A 21484-nucleotide genomic window follows, 5' to 3' on the forward strand; every position below is an offset into this window, starting at 1 on the left:
GCTTGCCACATTGTTTCTCTACTTCATCCTTAAAGATCTTAAATGCATCTAATGCTTCGCTCTTTTTATGAAGCATGTAGAGATACATATATCATGAGTAATCATCTATAAAGGAGATGAAGTATCTCTGACCATGTGAGTCCATTTCTAGACTACATATATCAGTATGTATGATCTCTAATATGTCCGAACTCCTATTGGCACCTTTCTTTGACTTGTTGGTTTGCTTTCCCTTTATGCAGTCCACACAAGTCTCAAAATCAGTAAAATCTAGAGTATTAAGTACCCCTTAATTTACCAATCTTTTAATGCTTTCTATGGAGATATGACCTAGTCTCCGGTGCCATAATTTAGAGGAATCTTCATTAATAACACATCTTTTAGTGCCAGTGTGAACATGTATTGAATCATAAGTGACATTGTTGTGTAAATTAATGAAGTAAAGAACATTAGACAAAATACCATTCCCAACATAATCAAATTTATAATATAGACTGAAGGATTTTTCTGAAAAGTTAAAGGAATATCCAAAAGGTACAAGCCTTGAAACTGAAATCAAGTTTCTAGAAAAACTTGGAACATAAAAGGTCTTTTCTAATTCTAAAACAAAACCAGTACTTAAAGTTAAATAACATGTTCCTATAGCTTCCACATGCGAGCCCATCTTGTTTCCTGATAAGATGCTTTGCTCCCACTGGCTTCCTTAGGTTTTGAAAACCCTGCAAGGAATTCGAAATGTGAATTGTTGATCCAAAATCATTCCACCATGTGCTAATATTTCCATTAACCATATTAGATTCATAACAAACAAATGAGATTAAATTACCTTTATCTGCAAACCATTTATGAAATTTAGCGCATTCCTTCTTCATGTGTCCCTTCTTTTTATAGAAGAAACACTTGGAATCCTTATTGATATCAGCTTGGGGAGCTACTTTACCTTTCCTTTTCTGATTGGCTTGAGATTTTCCCTTTCCACGCGTTGCGAGCATTGCACTTTCTCCCAGTTCCATCACAAGTCTCTCTTCCTCTTGAACACACATGGTCATGAGTTCATTTATTGACCATTTATCCTTATGTGTGTTGTATGAGATTTTGAAAGGTCTGTATTGGTGCAGAAGGGTGTTCAGGATGTAGTGCACCAGGGAAGACTCCAATATTTCAACCTCGAGTTTCTTCAGTTGAGCCACAGTGTCCCTCATCTGCATGATGTGCTCGCGCACACCTTTCACACTGGTGAGCCTTAGGGATGAGAACTTCATGATTATGGTGTTTGCTAGTGCCTTGTCTAAAGTTAACAATTGATCATCAATGGCCTTCAACAAGTCTCAGACCTTTTCATGGTGATCAATGGAACCACGAATACCAGATGAAATTTTAGTTTTAATGAACATCATGCTTAGATGATTGGATTGCTCCCATCGTTCATAAAGCGTGATGTTCGCTACAGTGCTGGTATTAATGAGTGTCGGTGGTTCATCTTTCCTAATAGCATAGTCTATGTCCATCCACCCCAAATGAAGGATAACCCTCTCCTTCCAAACCTTATAGTTATCTCCCTTAAGTTCAGCAATATCACAACAAATTTCAGAGAAATTTGCAGGTTGTGCAACTGCATTAAAGATCACACACTTATGTTAAAATTGAGGCCTAAATAAAATATCATGTTTTACCAATGTAAATCATGCTCAAAATTGGATCTAATGACATAAAAATTGCCTGTGGGCTAAATTTTTAATTCAAGCAGATTATATTATTCAATTATTCATAGTTTTGAACTTTATGATAAAACTATTAATTCATAATTCTTGTGGGTAAGTTATGAAATTTTATCATAATTAATTACATAAATATAATAAAAATTCCTGTGGGATAAAATTTATTATATTTAGTATAATTAATTACAATTTAATGTCTAAATAATATTTATGTGACCCTAACCAATAATAATATATAATTTTATTTAATTAAAGATGCTGTGGCGATTCTCTAATTAATTAAAATTATATGGATCACTAGACATTATTCATTATAAATTGCATAAACAAAAATGTACACAGTACTTCACATTTCATGCTACGTGAAATGGCATATACACAGTTTAATATGAAGCAATTAAAAAATATATATATGGAAAGCGAAAAGAATTACCGCACTAATGAAACTCTTAAAAAAATTTCTTATAAAATTATAAACATTTCTTTAACAAGAGTAAAAAAATGTTTAGTAAAATGAAATAAGTCAAAATGACATTTTAAATAAACTTCATACAAGAAAACTATGAGTAAAAACTGCGATAAATATCAATATTACTCCAAATGATGGCAAGAATTCCTCTCAAAATAAATAAACCTTAAATTCCTTTTAATAAAAAAACCATATAAAACATTTTTTAAAATAGTCGATAATTTTTGGGGAAACTTATTGTTCTTAGTCCACAGAAACTTCATAGAGACCAAGAAAACCAAGGTGAGAATTAAAATATGCATTAATTTATCCCCAACCTTACTGTCGAGGACTACACACTGTAACTAACCATAATATTAAAAATCATCACAAAAAAATTCCAACAATTCTATGGTCTTAGATTTCTGAGCATGGACTGTAATTTTTGTTCTCATAAAAACATGATTTGGTAAGAAGAACACACCAAGGTAGAGATAAATTAATGCTCCTATACCATATGAAAGCACAAATACAAATCTTAACGATTCCACTAAAATGCGTTAAAAGAATTGAAAAATAAAACTTTAAAATGTTTGAGAAACAATGATTCTTTACTGCAGAATAATTATTTGTCATAAAGAAGCAGCATATACGCGTTTTATAAATGGTTATGCATATCATTGTAATCCTCTAATAACAAATGATATCTATGAACAACAATTTTTTATATGTGGCATTAAAATTACTTACTGTAAAGAATCATAAAACTGGATGCCCAAGAATATTTACCTCCAGCCATTGATGCTAAATACACTTCAGAAAACAAACTTTCTGCTAAGCTTTGAGGGAGTCTCTTCTGTTATTTTCCACAAAACCCACGCGCAACAACTCAGTCCAGCTCTTATGTTTTCTTGCTGCTTTCTCCACAAACGTTGACCTTCATACGTTCTTACGGGGAACCAAAACCATGCGAAGTAATGCTCCACGCTTCCAATGCGTAGGCACACTCCTCAATGCAAAAAACAACAGTTTATTAGAACACAACAAACAACAGTGCATTGGAACACAACAAACAATAGTGGGATCCTCATGCAAGAAGAAAAATAAAAGAACACAGATAATCTGGAAGGCACTTCCAAGCTCTACTCTCTCAACTTGATGGTGTAAAACTGAAGGGGATTGAGATGCAAGCTTGGGGACCAAACAGAGAAATATATAGCCAATCTTCCATCAAGCTTCTGTTGGCTATGTGTCAGGTGTTCCACAGATCATGGTAGAGAACTCTTGATGGAGTAATGGACCACTTCAGAAGCTCCCAACAATAAATTAATTAACGGCAGTTGATTTCCATAATTTAAGGAAGCTACTACAATTAGTTTCCATAAATTAAGGAAATGGAGCCCTGCAATTCACTTCTGTAATTATAGGCAGCAGTTGGGAAAAATTTAATGGAGCTTAACAATATATATATATATATATATATATATATATATATATATATATATATATATATATATATATATATATATATATATATATATATATATATATATATATATATATATGGCTATGCAATTAGCTAGTTCTGCTGGTGCTAGCAAATGCGTGGTTATTACTTTGACGTTGTTGCTTTCAGTGTTTCGTTTGATGCAATGCAGGCATGTAGCCAATTTATCAGCATCTGAAGTTGCTGGTGTCAGAGTACCTCACAAACGCGTTGTTGGATTTAGAGTCGATCTTGTGCACAGAGATTCACCTCTCTCTCCATTATATCCAGGTAATATTACGTCTACTGAGCGCTTGAAACGAGCAATAAAACACAATCGAGCAAGACAATGGAGATTGTTGACATCTGTTGGTGAAGGGCAGTTCGATGCGCAGGCTCCAGTAAGGCCAGGAGGTGGAGAATATTACTTGGCAGCGACCATTGGCATGCCATCCATACCCTTTCTTGCAATAATGGACACGGGCAGTGACCTGATATGGATGCAGTGCAAGCCCTGCTTACTATGCTTCAACCAGTCAGATCAATTCTTTGATCCTTCCAACTCTTCGACTTACCTTATGGTTCACTGGCCAAGCCCTCTGTGCCAATATTTACAGTCGCATAGTTGCACCTGTCCTGACCTTTGTAGCTAAACGTACTTGTACGCTGACCAATCGATAGCAGGTGGTATCCTTTCGTACAATACGTTAGGTCTTTCTTCTCAACAACTTCCCGATATTCTGTCTGGTTGCTCGAATTTGAGTCACGGAAGTACCTTCAATGGAGCAGATGGATTAATAGGGTTCGTCCGAGGTATTGTATGTTGGAAGAAACTAAGTAATTCCAACTACCCACTACCAATGTTCAACAACGATTTAAATGTTGATTCTAGAATTTGTTGAAACTTCTCCTGCTTGTATATATACCTGTTAATCTATGAATGTCTTGAAGCTCCGAAAATCGGGTCGACAACAAGGGGGATACCCGCCTGGTCCAGACCTTGGTTGGCAGCTCCTTATCCGTTTGGTATAGCAGGTCCGACTGGGGATAATGGGACCAGTTTCCCAATCTATGGCTGTGTGTTTGTAGAATTGGTTGTTGCTGATCTAACAGTTCCTATCTAAGCTATTCTAATTCAAACTTTAATCTAATTCTATGCTATTGTAATCTAATAAACAACACATCTAAATCTATGCTAACCCAGGATGCAATTCTTCTATTATGCGATCTAAAGATATTTCAAATAACAAATGGTAATAAAGATCATTCAACGATTATAAGAAAGGAAATCAATTAAGATGAACCACTTCGCATAAAAAGTTAGACGAAACAGTTGTGAACATCATATTGCATAATGAGCTATTCATACATTAAACATAAATAAATAGCTACCACCGTACAAAAGTGCTGAATGATAACTCAAGCATTCATGCAATAATATATAAACAATTAAAAAGTGTATATCACTTTAACATATAAGCAGAAATGGTTAAGAGATAAAAGTACCATTTATGACTGGTCCTACTCATAAGATTCAACCAACAATGATTTATCTCTCCTTGCTCTAACGTCTACTAAGAGTACAAAAGTGCAACATGAGTAGCAGATATCAAATGCAAACATCAACAAATATTGATCCATTCATTCACCAAAACCTCCTCTGAGGGTGCAAAAGTGCATGTTCTGAGGACAAGTTTTTGATAAATTTCTGGACCCTTCTCTAAATGCATGACAAGGGTTTAAATACTACTAAATAAATAACTTAATTACACAAATTCAGGATATGGTTTAAATGACCGCCCTTTTTCTAAGAAAAACTATTTCTAAAAATTAAATCTAATATCTAACTACTTCTGCATTTGCTCCTTAATGTTGCGAGCATTCAATATTTTCCTGGGTAGAGTCGGCTGACTGTCTTCCGCTTTTGGTTGAGCTAAGAAGACCAAAATGGTAAGAGTTGGCACCATATTTTCAGCAAAATAGAAGGTATACTTGAGAATCATCCTTTGGCTATGTGGATTTACTGTGTATGCCCAGTAATAATCCAAGTTCCACTCGGTTAATCCTCGAATTGCTTCTGCCTTTGCTTTCTTGAGTTTTCCGGGCTTACGAGTGACTGAGCAGTTAGGGACTTTGCTTTTTGAGCAATTTTCTTAGCGATGCGCGATTAGCACTAGCCACTCATCGCGCATCGGAAACTGCCTCCGTTCTTTGATCTGTGCCTTTCTGGTGCATTTTTCGCCTTTAGCGCCTTTTCCTTCACCGGGTATAAGCTTCACAATTTTGTAAACGTACTACTTTCATGAGCTTCTAACCTTGAGCGTTAAATCACCTGTTGATATCAACATTGTTCAACTACTCATTCAACCATGGCTCTAACTAAAAGATCTGTAATGGATAGCTCAGTAGCGCTCTGGAATTTGCGGCTCTGTTGCATGCGATATCCATTCATGAGGGCATCTCTTCTCTGTTTCTGAGCATTTGGAGCTTTACCCTTTTCCTTTATTACTTCCTACACATTGCTTCATATTGTTTCTATTTTTCATTCCTGCGGTTCACACATGAGGAGAGAGTAATGATAATAAAAATCGACAAAAAAGCTCTAAGCTCTATGGATGTACAAAAACATGCCACTTGACGTGAACTGACTCTTCGAAAAACACAAGTTTTCTTTCATTAACACTTGGCGTATCATTCATTAATTTTCATTAAAGCGCGTATCAAATTTTTGATTTATGGACAGCCTTTCTTGAATGTTGAGCCAGGGAAAATCTGCGATGGACAGTTTCTGTGATTCGCATCGCATCATCGCAGTATCGCATTTTTCATTAAGATGTGTTATCGAAGGGTTGCCTGATTATGCTTATCGCAGAATCCCAGATCACTGTATCGCGCGATCGCAAGATCGCAGATCGCAGTATCATGCTATTGCAATATTGTTATAATCGTTAAATGGTTATGTGTTTTTTTACGCGATAGTGTGATATGCGATATCGCATATCAGCCATCGGCGATTTTTTTAAGGTTATTCCCATATGTGTGTTTCTTAATACATGCAATGCGATGAAATTCGCATCGTACTTTCTCAGTTTATCATTTTTAATCATAAGGAAGTGCCCTATCAGTCTTTGCGCAATGCGATGTTTCCTTAAGGAGTAGAATACATAAGCCTTATTTGAATTTTTTGAATTTTTTACTAAGGGTCCCCACTTACTTAGTGTTATTGCTAATACTAAATAAGCAGGGGGGTTGTTGGTGGCCACAACAATTGGCGATTCACTTGGAAGAACTAGTTATCTCTGTTTTGTATTGAATTTTTCAAACTTCTAAAACAGTAAATTTTTCAGAAAATTAAACTTTGTTATGGAAAGATAGAGTACATTGTGCTCTAAACTGTCAATGATATTTTGTTTCAACCTCTTTTTACTCTAATTATTTGCTACCTCAGGCTAGTCCTTGTATTTACATCAGCCATTACTTGGTCTTGTAAAGATAAAATAAAGTCTCCTCTGTAAACCGGTTTTAAATATGCTCATTTGTCGTAGGTAGAGCCTCTGCTACCAGCAGGCATTTATAGCCTCTACAAAGTTACCTGTTACCCAGCAATGATCCTATATCCTACTTAAGGTGACCTACAACTTTCAAAGAAAAATCCATATCCACACTTATTGCTTTGATTTTCTTTTTTATTCTTAAAGAACAATGTCTTGATTTGGTAGCCAAATTATGACACAGTCATTCACTTGATTTATAACTTTGTTGAACAAGTTGGCTCGTGATGAGACCCCTTGTCTTTTGATTGCAACAATCTTGAGTCATTGCCCAATTGTGGTAGACAGTATTGGCAAAGTCAGCAAGTTATAATATCTCTGATAATGATAAGCCGTCTCGTGATAAGACCTCTCATTCTTCAAGATATAGTGTATTCTTGGATTATTCCTTTGAAAGATACGATTTTCCTTAGCAGGGAGGAAGTCATTGTTTCCTTAAGATAGCTTTGGACGATAATAATAGATTTTTTGGAAACAGTTGTTCTATAGAGAATCTTTATTTTATTATTGATACCTTTCATTGTACTGAGATAAAACAATTTATTCACTAAAGGTTGCTTTCATCAAATTCTTTGAAGTTGAAACTAGTATCATATCTAGGTTAAAGTTTTTAATTAGATCTGTCAATAATAAATATCAGTTTTCAAAAAGATTTTCTATTTATACAAGTGAAAAGTTCAAAATCTGAAAGAGAATTGGTGTCTTTTCCCATAAATGCCTAATGTAACCATTCACAACGGGTTTTATTATGAAAAAGAAAAACTATTCTACAAAAATAGAAGAATATCTTCTATGGAAAATATTTCTTGAGAGTTTGTCCATTAACAGGCAAAGGATCCCTCTTTCATGCTAAATCCTGTAACATAAATGTTGATGGACCTACTACTTGAACAATCTAAAAAGGACCAAGCCACATCCTTTGAAATTTTGTATGTTTTCCCTTTTCTTCATGAGCCTTGTCCCACTTTAAAACTAAATCTCCCATCTAAAAATATTTTCTGGTAATTATGTTTGAATCAAAAGAGGATTTTACTAGTGCTTGATGATGACCATGTGTTTTCTTAGCTTGTTCTCGTTGTTCTTCTAATTTAATTATTTCCATTTGTCTTACCTGTAAGGAGGAAGCAGGTACTTCATCAATGTATTATACTAAAGACAAAGAAGGAATGGCTAAGTGAGTCGGAAGAACCACTTCTTTCCCATAAACTAAATTAAAGGGAGAACTGCCGATAGAAAATTTTTGCGTTATCCTATCTGCCCATAAAGTATTTATCAAAGCCTTGTGCCAATTCTTTTGATTTTGGTCAACTTTTCTTTTAATAATCCTGATTAGGTTTTTATTTGTTGACTCAACTGACCCATTACCTTGCGGATGGTAATTGGCCGAATATTTAAGTTTCAATCCTCTTTTAAGTGCAAATTCAGTAATTGCATTTCCAGAAAAGTATGATGCATTATAAAACATTAAAGCGGATGGCAATCCAAACCTGGTGCTCTATGAACTCAATGATATTTTCAGAATTAGCTGTCTTGAGTGGAACTGCTTCTACCCATTTAGTAAAATAATCTATTGCCGTGAGGATGTATCTATGTTGCTTAGAAGAGTGAGGAACGATCTCACCTATTATGTCCAAACCCCACTGACTGAAAGGTTGCTCGATGTTTACTGGCTGTAGTGGCAGGGACGGCTTCTTTTGTCTTCTAGCAGTAGTTTGGCAGACTTGACATCTTCTCATGTAACTGTGCGAGTCTTTGAATAGCGTGGGCCAGTAATATCCTGCGTGTAAGATTTTATGTGCAGTAGCATCTCCAGTGTAGTGTCCACCTGCTGGCCCATCGTGGAGTTCCTGCAAAATTTTTTCAGCTTCAGCTTTCTCAAGACACCTAAGAAGAACATAATCATAATTTTTTCTAAAAAGAATATCATTTATGAGCTGATATTCCTTAGCTTTCAACCTTAGGGCTCTTTTCTTAGTATGGTAAAGGTGTGAAGGAGCATACCCGTTCTTAAGATAATAAATGAAATCAGCATATAATGATTCTGCATTGTTTAGGCTTACCTCACACATTTGTACCTCTTCATATGGAATTTCAGAAATTTGCGATGCTCCGGCCAGCATTTTGCAGAAGCCTTGACCTCTTAGAATGTTTGTTGGTATGATCTCAAGGTCATATTCCTGTAAGGCAGTAACCCAATTGGCCCTTTTCTCACCCACATATTTCTGTACTGGAAGATTCCTTACCACTCGAAACGGTACTATGATCTTTGTATGGGTTTTCAGTAAGAAGGGTCTGAAGTATTTGACCACTTTGAAAACAGAATAAGCATGTTTCTCTACGTCTGAATAATTTAGTTCAGCACCGTGTAAATTTGAGCTAAAAAATGCAATTGGAGCTTCCGCTTTTTCTTGATTTGCTTGAGTTTGAATCGCAGCATATGACTTATCTGAGGCAAATGTGTATAAAATAAAAGGCTCTGAAAAATTCGGGGTTGCTAAAGATGGAGCATTAATAATAGCTTGCTTGATCAGGTTGAATGCTTCATGTTCATCATGGTTTGCAAAGGAGACACGATTCGTCAAAAATCTGGAATGAATCTCTTTACAAAATTGATTTGACCAAGGAAATATTGCATGACTTTTTTATGATGAGGTAGGGATATTTCAGAAATTTCTTTGATTATGTCGGGATCAATGTGAATACCAGATTTTGACACTATGAATCCTAGAATTTTCCCTTCACTTAGTGCGAAAAAATATTTCTTTGGGTTAAGTTAAATTCCATACCTTAAACATCGTTCGAAGATTTGTTTCAGGTCTTTGAGATGGTCACTTCGCTTCTTCGAGTACACTGTTATATCATCCAAATAAATTACTACAAATTTATTGACTAAACCTTTCAATGCGATGTCCATGGCTCTCTGAAATGTGGCACCAGCATTAATCAAACCAAATGGCATCTTGTGATATGCGTATGTGCCCCATTTAGTTCTGAATGTTGTTTTCAACTCATCATCAGGATGTACCAAAACTTGATTGTATCCTGAAAATCCATCCAAGAAAGACATTAATTCTAAGCCCGCCACTCCCTAGAGTATCTACTCCATAGGAGGTAAAGGAAAATTGTTGTTTTGACAGGCTTTGTTAAGGTTCCGAAAGTCAATGCAAATCCTAATATCTCCATTTTTCTTTCTAACGGGGACCATATTGGAGACCCATTTGGAATGTCTGACAGGAAAGATTATTCTGGCTTTCAATAAGTTATTGAGCTCAGTTTTTATCTAATTTTCTAAATTGGGGTGGATTTTTCTCAGCTTTTGTTGGACAAGTTTTTCGTTATCGATCATGGGAATAGTATACTGGATGATAGAAGTGTCGTATGTTTTCAGCTCATCATAATTCCAGGAAAAAACATTTTTATATTGTCTCAAAAGACGAATATACGGTAGTTTCTTTTCAGCGGCTAGGCCAAGGCCTAGATTAATGTTTTGTGGCTTAACATCGGTCCCTAGGTTTACTAGTTCGTAGTTCAAGGTTGAACATTGGAGTTTTGAATTGGTAGACCTCTTAAACCGATCTTTCAAATCGTACAAGTCTTCTAACTTGACCACTGACTTAGGTATAACATTATTAGTGCTATTTTGTTGCAGTTGTCGATCGTGCTGGTCTTCGTCAATTATTTGATTCGAGTAGGATCCTTCAGATGTGAGGAAATTTACAATATTAGGATCGTCATTGAATACTCTCTAATTTGTGATGTTGTCAGGAATGGATGGTCTAAAGATTAATTCTATTGAGAATCTATCAGGGCTAAACTCTTCGGACGAAATAAGCTTAGAAGCTACGTTAGCCAAAAGGTCTGCAATTGCGTTTTGGAGTCTGGGGATTGAAGACATATTAAACGCTACGAAATGCTCAGTCAGATCTTGTACTAAGGATTGATAGTGTTTTAAATGACCTGATAAACAATGTATATTGTTACGTACCTGTTTAACCACAATCTTAGAGTCTCCAAAAACTTGAAGATACTTGACGTCTAACCCGATTGCTTTGTACAGGCCTTGAACCAAAGCTTTGTATTCTGTTGTATTGTTTGTGCAATCGAATTCGAGTCTGCATGTGAGCATGATCTTATCTCCTTCTGGACTAATCAGAACGCATCCTGCTCCTGCACCTTCGTTAGATCTAGAACCATCAAAAAATAATTTCGAAAACAAAGATTTATTTACAGGTTTATCTAAAAAATTGATACATTTTGAACTATCAGTTCGAGAAAAATTTATGACTTGGGACATAACAGAGTGTTCTAAATAGGGTGATGCATGAGCATTGAAATTTCCGAGGAAAGAATCTACCGAGTAACTGCCAATGATGCTTCTTTTATACGCTACCGGTTCATTTTCTCCCTCTAACTCCGTTACTATGTACTTCTGGTGTAGCTCTCGTTCAACTTTTATTTCATTTGGTTTACCGTTGTAGGGCAGCCACATGTGCGACCAGTCGGTTGTGAAGTATCCATGGAGTTTTTCTGACCAATCCCTGCTAAGAATTAAGCCATAGAATTCTGGGATATCAGCAACTAGAATGTCAATAACCTGACATACCTTCGGGTTGGATGACAATATTATGGTTACTTGATTTAGTTCGCCGATCACTTCGACTTGAGATTGATCTAGCTGAACTATGCGCACTGCGGATTTCTGTGGTTGAACATTTAACTTGACACATATAGATTTGGGTAAAATATTCGATGAAGCACTGGAATCTACCAAATAATTGTGCACATTTTTATTGAATATTTCATAAGTAAGGAGAAACGAGGGAGTGTGAGATCTTGATCTTCCTCCAATTAAGGCGATGTCATTTGGATCAATCTTATTGATCGTGGTAGTTGGAGGTCTTCCAATGTTATGGGAAGCTTGAGAAAGTACAGCGACAGGCAAAGGTGCAATTGGCACGGCATATAATTCTTTCATCATTATCTTCTGTTGATGTTTCAACTTGCTCATTTCGTAAAGATTGATAATAACCCTAGTATTCTTCATGTCATCAATAATATTGTACTCCATTTCATCCGACGATATCAGTGTTTTAGATGGAGTTGTTTCATCTGCTTGGACTGGGCTAGTTTGAGTCGCTTTAGATGTCGTTTTCTTTGTTGTGACTTTATCTTTTGTTGCAGAGCTTGTTCTCTTCGGCTTAGGGGTAGTTTGGGGAGGATCAAGCTGATTTTTGCTTCGTGTGCTAACTGGAAATACTTCTTGATCTTCTTCTTTTGGGAGGATGAAATCCCACATTCCTTGTAATTCCACAACTTCTTCGTCAACGGTCTACTCTTCAGTGGCAATTTCCTCTTCCTCTTCCTCGGATTCAGCATTGGAAATGGCACTGGGTGGCTTTACATCCGTTGAAGGACCTCTTTTAAAAGCTCTGTAGGGCTTTTTCGAAGAAGTTTCCTCTACATGCTTTTTTATGTCGACCATCTCATTGGACATGGTCTTTAGAACTTTCTGCAATCCTTCCAAATCAAAAGGATCTTTTGCTTGTTTCTTCTTGGAGTCTTCCTTGAAGGTGACTTTTTTGGACTTATGTTCCTCTGTCGCGGATCTCTTTCAAGGGCTATTATTCGTTTCTCTACTGTCATCGCCTCTTTCATGTTATCAGCTAAGGTTATTTTATTTTCCTTCTCCACGAAGACTGCTATGTTTGATGGCAGAGCAGTAATATACCATTCACATCATACTTCTTCGTTGCGTTGGGAAGCAGTAGGAATTTTGTTGAAAATTTTGTTGAACCGTAAATTGAAATCCTTGATAGGCTCTCTAACTTTGGCTTTGAGATTGGATAGGTCATTGATTAATGTTGACGTCGACCTGTCATCACCGAACTTGGTTAGGAATTGGTCCTAGAAGATGTCCCAACTTGTGATGGATCCAGAGGGTAATGAAAAGTACCATGACCCGGCTGTTCCTTGCAATGTATAGGGAAAAAGCCGAAGAACAACATCTTCATTAGTAACTCCATTGAGATTAATGGAAAGAATAAAGTTGTTTATGTGCTCTTCTGCTAGCATGCCTGCCTCAGGATTGAATTTAGGCAGCCATTTCTCAGGATGGGCCGGTATTTGACTCAAGGGTGCAGGCATTAAGACTGCCCCAGGGTTATTCCATGGAGACTGGGCCATTGTTGAACTGCTAACAGAGGAAAGTGCAGAAAATGATCCCTATGGCTGGGAGGATGAGGATACTACGATTGTAGATGATTGAAGAGGGGTTGTGGGGGTTCCAGTGGACGGATGGACAATGATCTGGAGTGGAGGTGTGGATGGTTGACTTCGTGGTGAAGTAGTTGAGATGGACGATGCTGACGAAAGAGTCTCATTGTTAGACTCTTGCAGTTATTTCCTCGCTCTTTTCTTGGTGGGAAGAGGTAATTCGGTTGGCTGGACGCCAAACTTTTCACTCTTTAGCCTGGTCAGGGGATGAGCAGGGTTGTACTGCGAAGTCACGCTACCTTGAGATTTATCAGACCTCTTAGGAGAAATGGAAAATCGCTGAAGTTTGTGAATTAGGGATTTGACTTCAGGATTTTCAACGGTAGATTGTTTTGAAATATCAGATTGTGTAGCAGCGGTTGATACTCGAGCGACTTCTGACTCTCGATATAAATGTAATGGGGAAGTCAGGGAGATGATGAGGTCGATTTACTCTCAGAATGGTATTCAGATTTGGATTTACTTGCCATTCATAGTGCAGGCCCTCCTTCTAGCGCAAAATATGTCGAAGCCCCGAAAATCGGGTCGACAACAAGGGGGATACCCGCCCTGTCCGGACCTTGGTTGGCAGCTCCTTATCCGTTTGATATAGCGGGTCTGATTGAGGATAATGGGACCAGTTTCCCAATCTATATGTGTGTGTGTGTAGAATTGGATGTTGCTGATCTAACAGTTCCTATCTAAGCTATTCTAATTCAAACTTTAATCTAATTCTATGCTATTGTAATCTAATAAACAACACGTCTAAATCTATGCTAACCGGGGATTTAATTCTTCTATTATGCGATCTAAAGAGATTTCAAATAACAACTGGTAATAAAGATCATTCAGCAATTATAAGAAAGGAAATCAATTAAGATGAACCACTTCGCATAAAAAGTTAGACGAAACATTTGTGAACAGCATATCGCATAATGAGCTATTCATACATTAAACATAAATAAATAGCTACCACCGTACAAAAGTGCCAAATGATAACTCAGGCATTCATGCAATAATATATAAACAACTAAAAACTGTATATCACTTTAACATATAAGCAGGAATGGTCAAGAGATAAAAGTACCATTTATGACTGGTCCTACTCATAAGCTTCAAGCAACAATGATTTATCTCTCCTTGCTCTAACGTCTACTAAGAGTACAAAAGTGCAACATCAGTAGCACATATCAAATGCAAACATCAACAAATCTCGATCCATTCATTCACCAAAACCTCCTCTTAGGGTGCAAAAGTGCATGTTCTAAGGACACGTTTTTGATAAATTTCTGGACCCTTCTCTAAATGCATGAGAAGGGTTTAAATACTACTAACTCAATAACTTAATTACACAGATTCAGAATACAGTTTAAATGACCGCCCTTTTTCTAAGCAAAACTATTTCTAAAAATTAAATCTAATATCTAACTACTTCTACATTTTATCCTTAATGTTGCGAGCGTTCAATATTTTCCTGGGTAGAGTCAGCCGACTGTCTTCCGCTTTTGGTTGAGCTAAGAAAATAGAAATGGTAAGAGCTGGCACCATATTTTCAGCAAAATAGAAGATATACTTGAGAATCATCCTCTGGCTATGTGGATTTACTGTGTATGCCCAGTAATAATCCAAGTTCCACTCGATTAATCCTCGAATTGCTTCTGCCTTTTCTTTCTTGATTTTTCCGGGCTTACGAGTGACTGAGCAGTTAGGGACTTTGCTTTTTGAGCAATTTTCTTAGCGATGCGCATCGGAAACTGCCTCCGTTCTTTGATCCGTGCCTTTCTGGTGCTCTTTTCGCCTTTAGCGCCTTTTCCTTCACCGGGTATAAGCTTCAAAATTTTGTAAGCATACTGCTTTCATGAGCTTCTGACCTTGAGCGTTAAATCACCTGTTGATATCAGCATTGTTCAACTACCCATTCAACCATGGCTCTAACTAAAAGATCTATAATGGATAGCTCAGCAGCGCTCTGGAATTTGCGGCTTTTTTGCATGCGATATCCGTTCATGAGGGCATCTCTTCTCTGTTTCTAAGCATTAGGAGCTTTACCCTTTTCCTTTATTACTTCCTGCACATTGCTTCATGTTGCTTCTATTTTTCATTCCTGCAGTTCACACATGAGGAGAGAGTAATGATAATAAAAATCGACAAGAAAGCTCTAAGCTCTATGGATGTACAAAAACATGCCACCTGACGTGAACTTACTCTTTGAAAAACACAAAATTGTCTTTCATTAACACTTGGCGTATCATTCATTAATTTTCATTAAAGCACGTATCCAATTTGTGATTTATGGACAACTTTTCTTGAATTTTGAGCCAAGGAAAATCTGCGATGGACAGTTTCTGCGATTCGCATCGCAGATCGCATCATCGTAGTATCGCATTTTTCATTAAGATGTGTTATCGCAGGGTTGCCTAATCGCGCTTATTGCAGAATCGCAAATCGTTGTATCGCACGATCACAAGATCACAGATCGCAGTATCATGCTATCGTAAGATTGTTATAATCGTTAAATGGTTATGTGTTTTCTTACGCGATAGTGTGATATGCGATATCGTATATCGGCCATCGGCAATTTTTTTAAGGTTATTTCAATATGAGTGTTTCTTAATACATGCGATGCGATGAAATTCGCGTCGCACTTTCGCAGTTTATCATTTTTAATCATAAGGAAGTGCCCTGTCAGTCTTTTTGCAATGCGATGTTTTCTTAAGGAGTAGAATACATAAGCCTTATTTGAATTTTTTGAATTTTTTACTGAGGGTACCCACTTACTTAGTGTTATTGCTAATACTAAATAAGGAGGGGGGTTGTTGGTGGCCACAACAGAATGGAATTATGTTTGTTGTTCAGTGTTTGTGTGTTGTGTTCAAGAGCTGTGCGCCTCTGATCTCTATCATGGTATCAGAGTGGGTGTCAGGTTGAGCATTGTGTGAGGCTCGGTGGTGTGTATAAGGAGGTGAGATGTTGTTGTGTGTTGCAGAAGAGCAGTGAGCTGCATACTGTGCGATGTGAGTTGTTTATTCGCTAAATGTTTCATTTTTAGTAAGGCCTTCTGTGGATTCTTTTGAGGGATTTCTTGTTCTTGTTTTTTTTGTCGTTGACTACTATGCAAATATTTGAGCAAGAAATAAATATTGTAATGTACGAGTGCCTGCAGCCAGACTTGTTTTGAATGCAGGGGTTCGGAAGTGGTAATTTTCAGGGGAAGATGCTGAAAGCTTCTTGTGTTTGTTGGACTCTCCCGAAGTTCGTGAGGTGTACATCTTAACGTACAAGTGCCATCCACAAACAGAGGTGGAAGGCTGTGTGCATAAGGAGGCCGAGAAGCCTATGAATGCTTCTCTGCTAAACTCTCTGCTAAAGTTGAAGGATAATCTGCTGATGAAGCTGCCATGTGATACTATTTACCCTATAAGTCCAATACTGATAAAGTTGTAGTTTCGACAATATTACTTGTATGCGTGGAATGGTACCAAGTTTCTCCTTTCCATTGTCTTTGCAAAATTACAGGAATTAATTCAATATGCTGGATAAACTGAGAGAGCTGTGATTTGCCACAATTTTTTGTAAGATTTGTGCTAATTAATGTGATTCAAGAAGTACTCAATTGTTCCTAAGAAAAAAAAAAGAAGGAAGAGAGTTGTTATTATTGAGTAAAGGAATATTGTTCTGATAAAAAAAGAAAAAAAGAAAAAAAAATTGCATTTTGGTGATTGGATAAAGTTTTTTTTTTCATTATGGCAAATTTATTGCTTGAAACTTGCCTCCTTTGTTCTTGTCCCATGGCTTGCTTCTGTATGGATATTTTCCCTTGGCCACCAATGCCAAATCTGAACTACTAGAGCCCAAATTAAAGCTCTTCATCCTCTCCTCCTCTTGTGGAATAATTCCTGTCAATTCATCAAATGAAGGTGGTTTCTCTCTAACTTCAAGACTTGAAACAAAAATTTGATAATCTTGCAGTAAGCCATTTAATATGATGGTGACTAAGTCAGTATTAGACACCTTTTCACCAATATCTCCTAACTTATCACTTAAATATTTGACATGAGATATAAAATTGCTTATACTTTCATTTGATTCCATTTTTAGAGGTAAAAGCTTAGTCTTCAAAAACAAGATTTGGTTTGTATTTGTTGTTTCATACAAACCCTTAAGTGTATCCCATGTTTCTTTTGATGTCTTGCAATCTCTGAAGTGAGGAATAATGTTGTCCTTTACGGACATACACAGCAATACCTTTGCTTTTGTCTCCCTTCTCTCCCAATTTGGAATAGAACCTGCAATAGTGGGTTTGGGCTCATCCCCACTTACAATGGACCACAAATTATTTCCTTCTAAAATAGTCATTAACTTGAATTTCCAATTCACATAATTTTCTCCATCAAGTTTGGTGGATTCATTCATATAATTATCAAGCAACATATTTGTCATGATGAGAAGAAAACTTGATTCAAAGTCAATTAAGTTCATATTTATTGGTTACTGTGATAATTAGAAAGCATACAAGTTGTTTGATCCCAATACTCATAGACTGCTTGCAAGTAAGGATGTGGTGTTTCATGAGAATACAAATGAAGGTGATAAAATAAATAATACTAGTGTATGGCATGTTATTGATGATTATGTAAAATTATACACAAGTATTGAAAAAGAACATGAACAATCAAAGGAATAGGTACAAGATCAAGAACAAGTAGCATCAAGCAGTCAAGACACTCCAAAGAGAGGAGAGGAGACTCCGCAAAGAAAAAAGAAAGATGAAAGCAGTAAAACTCCAAGAAGGTCATAATGTCAAAGTCAGGTACCTGTAAAGTATAAGGATTATGCATTAATGTCTCAGGTTATGAATGTTGTAGAACCTTCAAGCTATGATGAAGCTAAAGAATATGAAGAATGGAGAAATGCAATGAATGAAGAATATAACTCTATAATGAAGAATGACACATGGGAATTAACAGAATTGCCTAAAAACAAAGTTCCCATAGGATGCAAATGGCTTTATAAATCTAAATTTAATGCTGATGGAAGTATTGATAAAGATAAAGCTACATTGGTTGCAAAAGGATATTCACAAAAGGTGGGAATTGATTATGAAGATACTTTTGCACTTGTAGCTAAGTTGAACACAATTAGAATCATGATTGCATTAGCTACAAAATATAATTGGAAGATGCATCAGTTAGATGTCAAATTAGCATTTTTGAATGGTGAGTTAAAAGAAGAAGTTTATTTAGTTTAGCCTAAAGGGTTTGTAAAACAGGGACATGAGCATTTGGTTTGCAGGTTAAAGAAAGCTTTATATGGCTTGAAACAAGCACCAATATCATGGTATGTGAAAATTGATTCTTTCTTTTATGAGAAAGGTTTTATGAGAAGCAAGAATGATCCTAACTTATACATCAAGGAAGATGAAGACAAGAATATTGCTTTAATATCTGTATATGTTGATGATCTAATCATAACAGGAAATGCATGCAAGTTGATTGAAGAAATTAAAAATCAGTTGTCACATGTATTTGAGATAAAGGATCTTGGTGAATTGCATTATTGTTTAGGTTTTGAAGTTTGGAGGGAACCTGGTAAGACACTACTCACACAAAGCAATTATACAAGGGAAATCCTTAAAAGATTCAATATGATTGAATGCAAGGCAACATCTACTCCTTTAGAACAGAATGTCAAATTGTGCAGTGATGATGGAACTAAAGAGGTGAATGGAACTATGTACCGTCAACTGGTAGGAAGTCTGAACTATCTCACCACTACTAGGCCAGATATAGCATATTCTGTCAGCATACTTAGTCAGTTCATGGCTAAGCCTTGTGAAAGCCACTGGAAAGCAGCAAAGAAAGTCCTTCAATATCTGAAAGGAACATTTAATTTTGCTATTATGTATATTGATGAATTTGATGTTGAATTGGCAGGTTATTCTGATTCTGAGTGGGTTGGAAATCTAGATGATAGGAAATCTACTACTGGATACGTGTTCAATATTGGTTCAGGACCAATATCATGGAGCAGTAAGAAACAACCAAAACTGTTTCATTGTCATCCATTGAAGCTGAGTATAAAGCATTCTGCAGTGCAACCTGTGAAGTAATATGGCTTAGGAGGATACTTGAAGATGTTGGAGAAACACAACAAGCACCTATAGAAATCAGATGTGATAATCAAAGCACTATTAAATTGGCAAACAATCCTATATATCATGCAAGCACAAAACACATTGAGACACAACATCATTTTGTAAGAGAAAAATTGCAATCAAAAGAAATTGACTTATCATATTGTAATACAATTGAAAATGTGGCTCACATATTCACCAAGCCTCTTGGAAAGGCTAAATTTGAAATGTGTAGAAATAAGTTGTGCATTGTAGAAAATCCAAATTATGTTATAAGCCTAGCTGAGACTTAGACGAGAAGGCATGACAATTAAGAGTATAGTGTCTTGTTTATTGTATGTAGTTGGAATTAAGAGGGAGTGTTGGAAGAAACTAAGTAATCCCAACTACCCGCTACCAATGTTCAATAGCGATTTAAATGCTGATTCTAGAATTTGTTGAAATTAGGCAAGCTTTTTCAGGAAGCCACCACCTGAATTGATCTCCAGAAACTTCTCCAGCTTGTATATATACCTGTTAATCTATGAATGGATGTTTTGTGTTCAGTGTTTGTGTTTTGCGTTCAAGAGTTGTGCCCCTCTGTTCTTTGTCTCTCTATCCCTCATCTCACAGCTTGGCCGGCCGGGGGGGGGGTAATAGGTTTTCTTACTGTCTGGTTTCTCTTAATGATTCTGCTTCCAAAACCAGTCCTTTGTTTATAGGCAACTCTGCTAAGTTCGGTTCGACTCGTCTTTTTTAGATCTCTGAGAAACCAAGTCTCTATTATATTTTGTTGAAGGGAATCAACATTGACGGTAAATGGTTGGATATCCCTGATGGTACTTTCGATCCTGCACCCGATGGCTATGGTGGAGTTATCATAGACTCTGCAACCACTGTCACATACCTAAAAGATGTTGGATATGAGGCTGTGAGTAACGCACTGATCTCAACGATTAGTCTCCCGAAGACCAATAGTCCCTCGGGACTGGACCTCTGTTTTGAACTACCGTCTCGCTCTTCAACTGTAAATGGTCCGGATCTGACATTCCACTTCGATGGAGCAGATTGGGATTTGCCAACAGAGAACTACTTAGTCCCTGATGGGAGTGGCGCAATCTGCCTTGCCATGAAAAGTGGGGGATGGCAATCAATAATTGGTAATTTCCAACAACAGAACTTCCAAATACTGTATGATAATGAAAAGAACTTGCTGTCCTTCGCGCCTACGGTTTGTGATAGCTTGTAAGACAGAAAGATGTTTCTAGGCTAGGGTGCTTTTCTCCCATGGTATGGATTGGATTTTAGATATGTTTAGTTTTTTTAATTACGCGGTTTAAAAAATTTAAAAATTAGTTTGGAAATTTGGGTAAGATCAAGATAAAATTTAGTAGAATTTTTTGAAGATTTAAGATATATTTTCAAATTTTAGGATTTTGAGAATTTTAAATAGTTTTTAAGTTTTTAATATTTTTAATGATGTTAAATTTATTTTTAATAAGTCGTACTAGCTGAATAAAACAGAAAAAAATTTGGTTGTGGTTCCTCGAATAATTCGCTGATTCGAAGTTCGGTACCGGAAGAACAGTGCGGATAGCATTGAAATTTTGGAGAGTAAATAAGACGGCAAGTTTTCAATGAAATTCGTACTGATATATATTAAACGTATGGGTTATGATTTATATGGCTAAGCTTTAATCAGTTAGTAATATATATATTACCTTACGATGTATAAATAAGTTAGGGTTTATGACATATACCATAATCTACAGAATAGGTTTCGCAGAGCACGAACATTTGTCAAACATAATATTGATGTTATATTTTTAATTTATAAATTAATAATTTGCAAATATGTGTGTGGCGTATATTTGTTTAAGTTGAATAAAAAGAATTTGGTTTTGCTTGGTTGATCAT

General features: G+C 36.4%; 1 protein-coding gene across 1 annotated transcript; it reads left to right on the forward strand.

The window, feature by feature from the left end:
• The first annotated feature begins 3735 nt into the window (after positions 1–3735).
• On the forward strand, positions 3736–20816 carry LOC149263858 (aspartic proteinase nepenthesin-2-like). The gene is made up of 4 exons (XM_089391367.1): positions 3736–4159; positions 4337–4465; positions 20135–20220; positions 20367–20816. Exons 1-4 carry the CDS (start codon positions 3736–3738, stop codon positions 20814–20816), a joined length of 1089 nt encoding a protein of 362 aa, XP_089247493.1.
• Positions 20817–21484: the final 668 nt, after the last annotated feature.

The sequence above is a fragment of the Pinus tabuliformis genome, chromosome 6, assembly GCF_031772625.1.
Source record: "Pinus tabuliformis cultivar Carrire ecotype Pingquan chromosome 6, CPIR1, whole genome shotgun sequence".
Lineage (NCBI taxonomy): Eukaryota > Viridiplantae > Streptophyta > Pinopsida > Pinales > Pinaceae > Pinus > Pinus tabuliformis.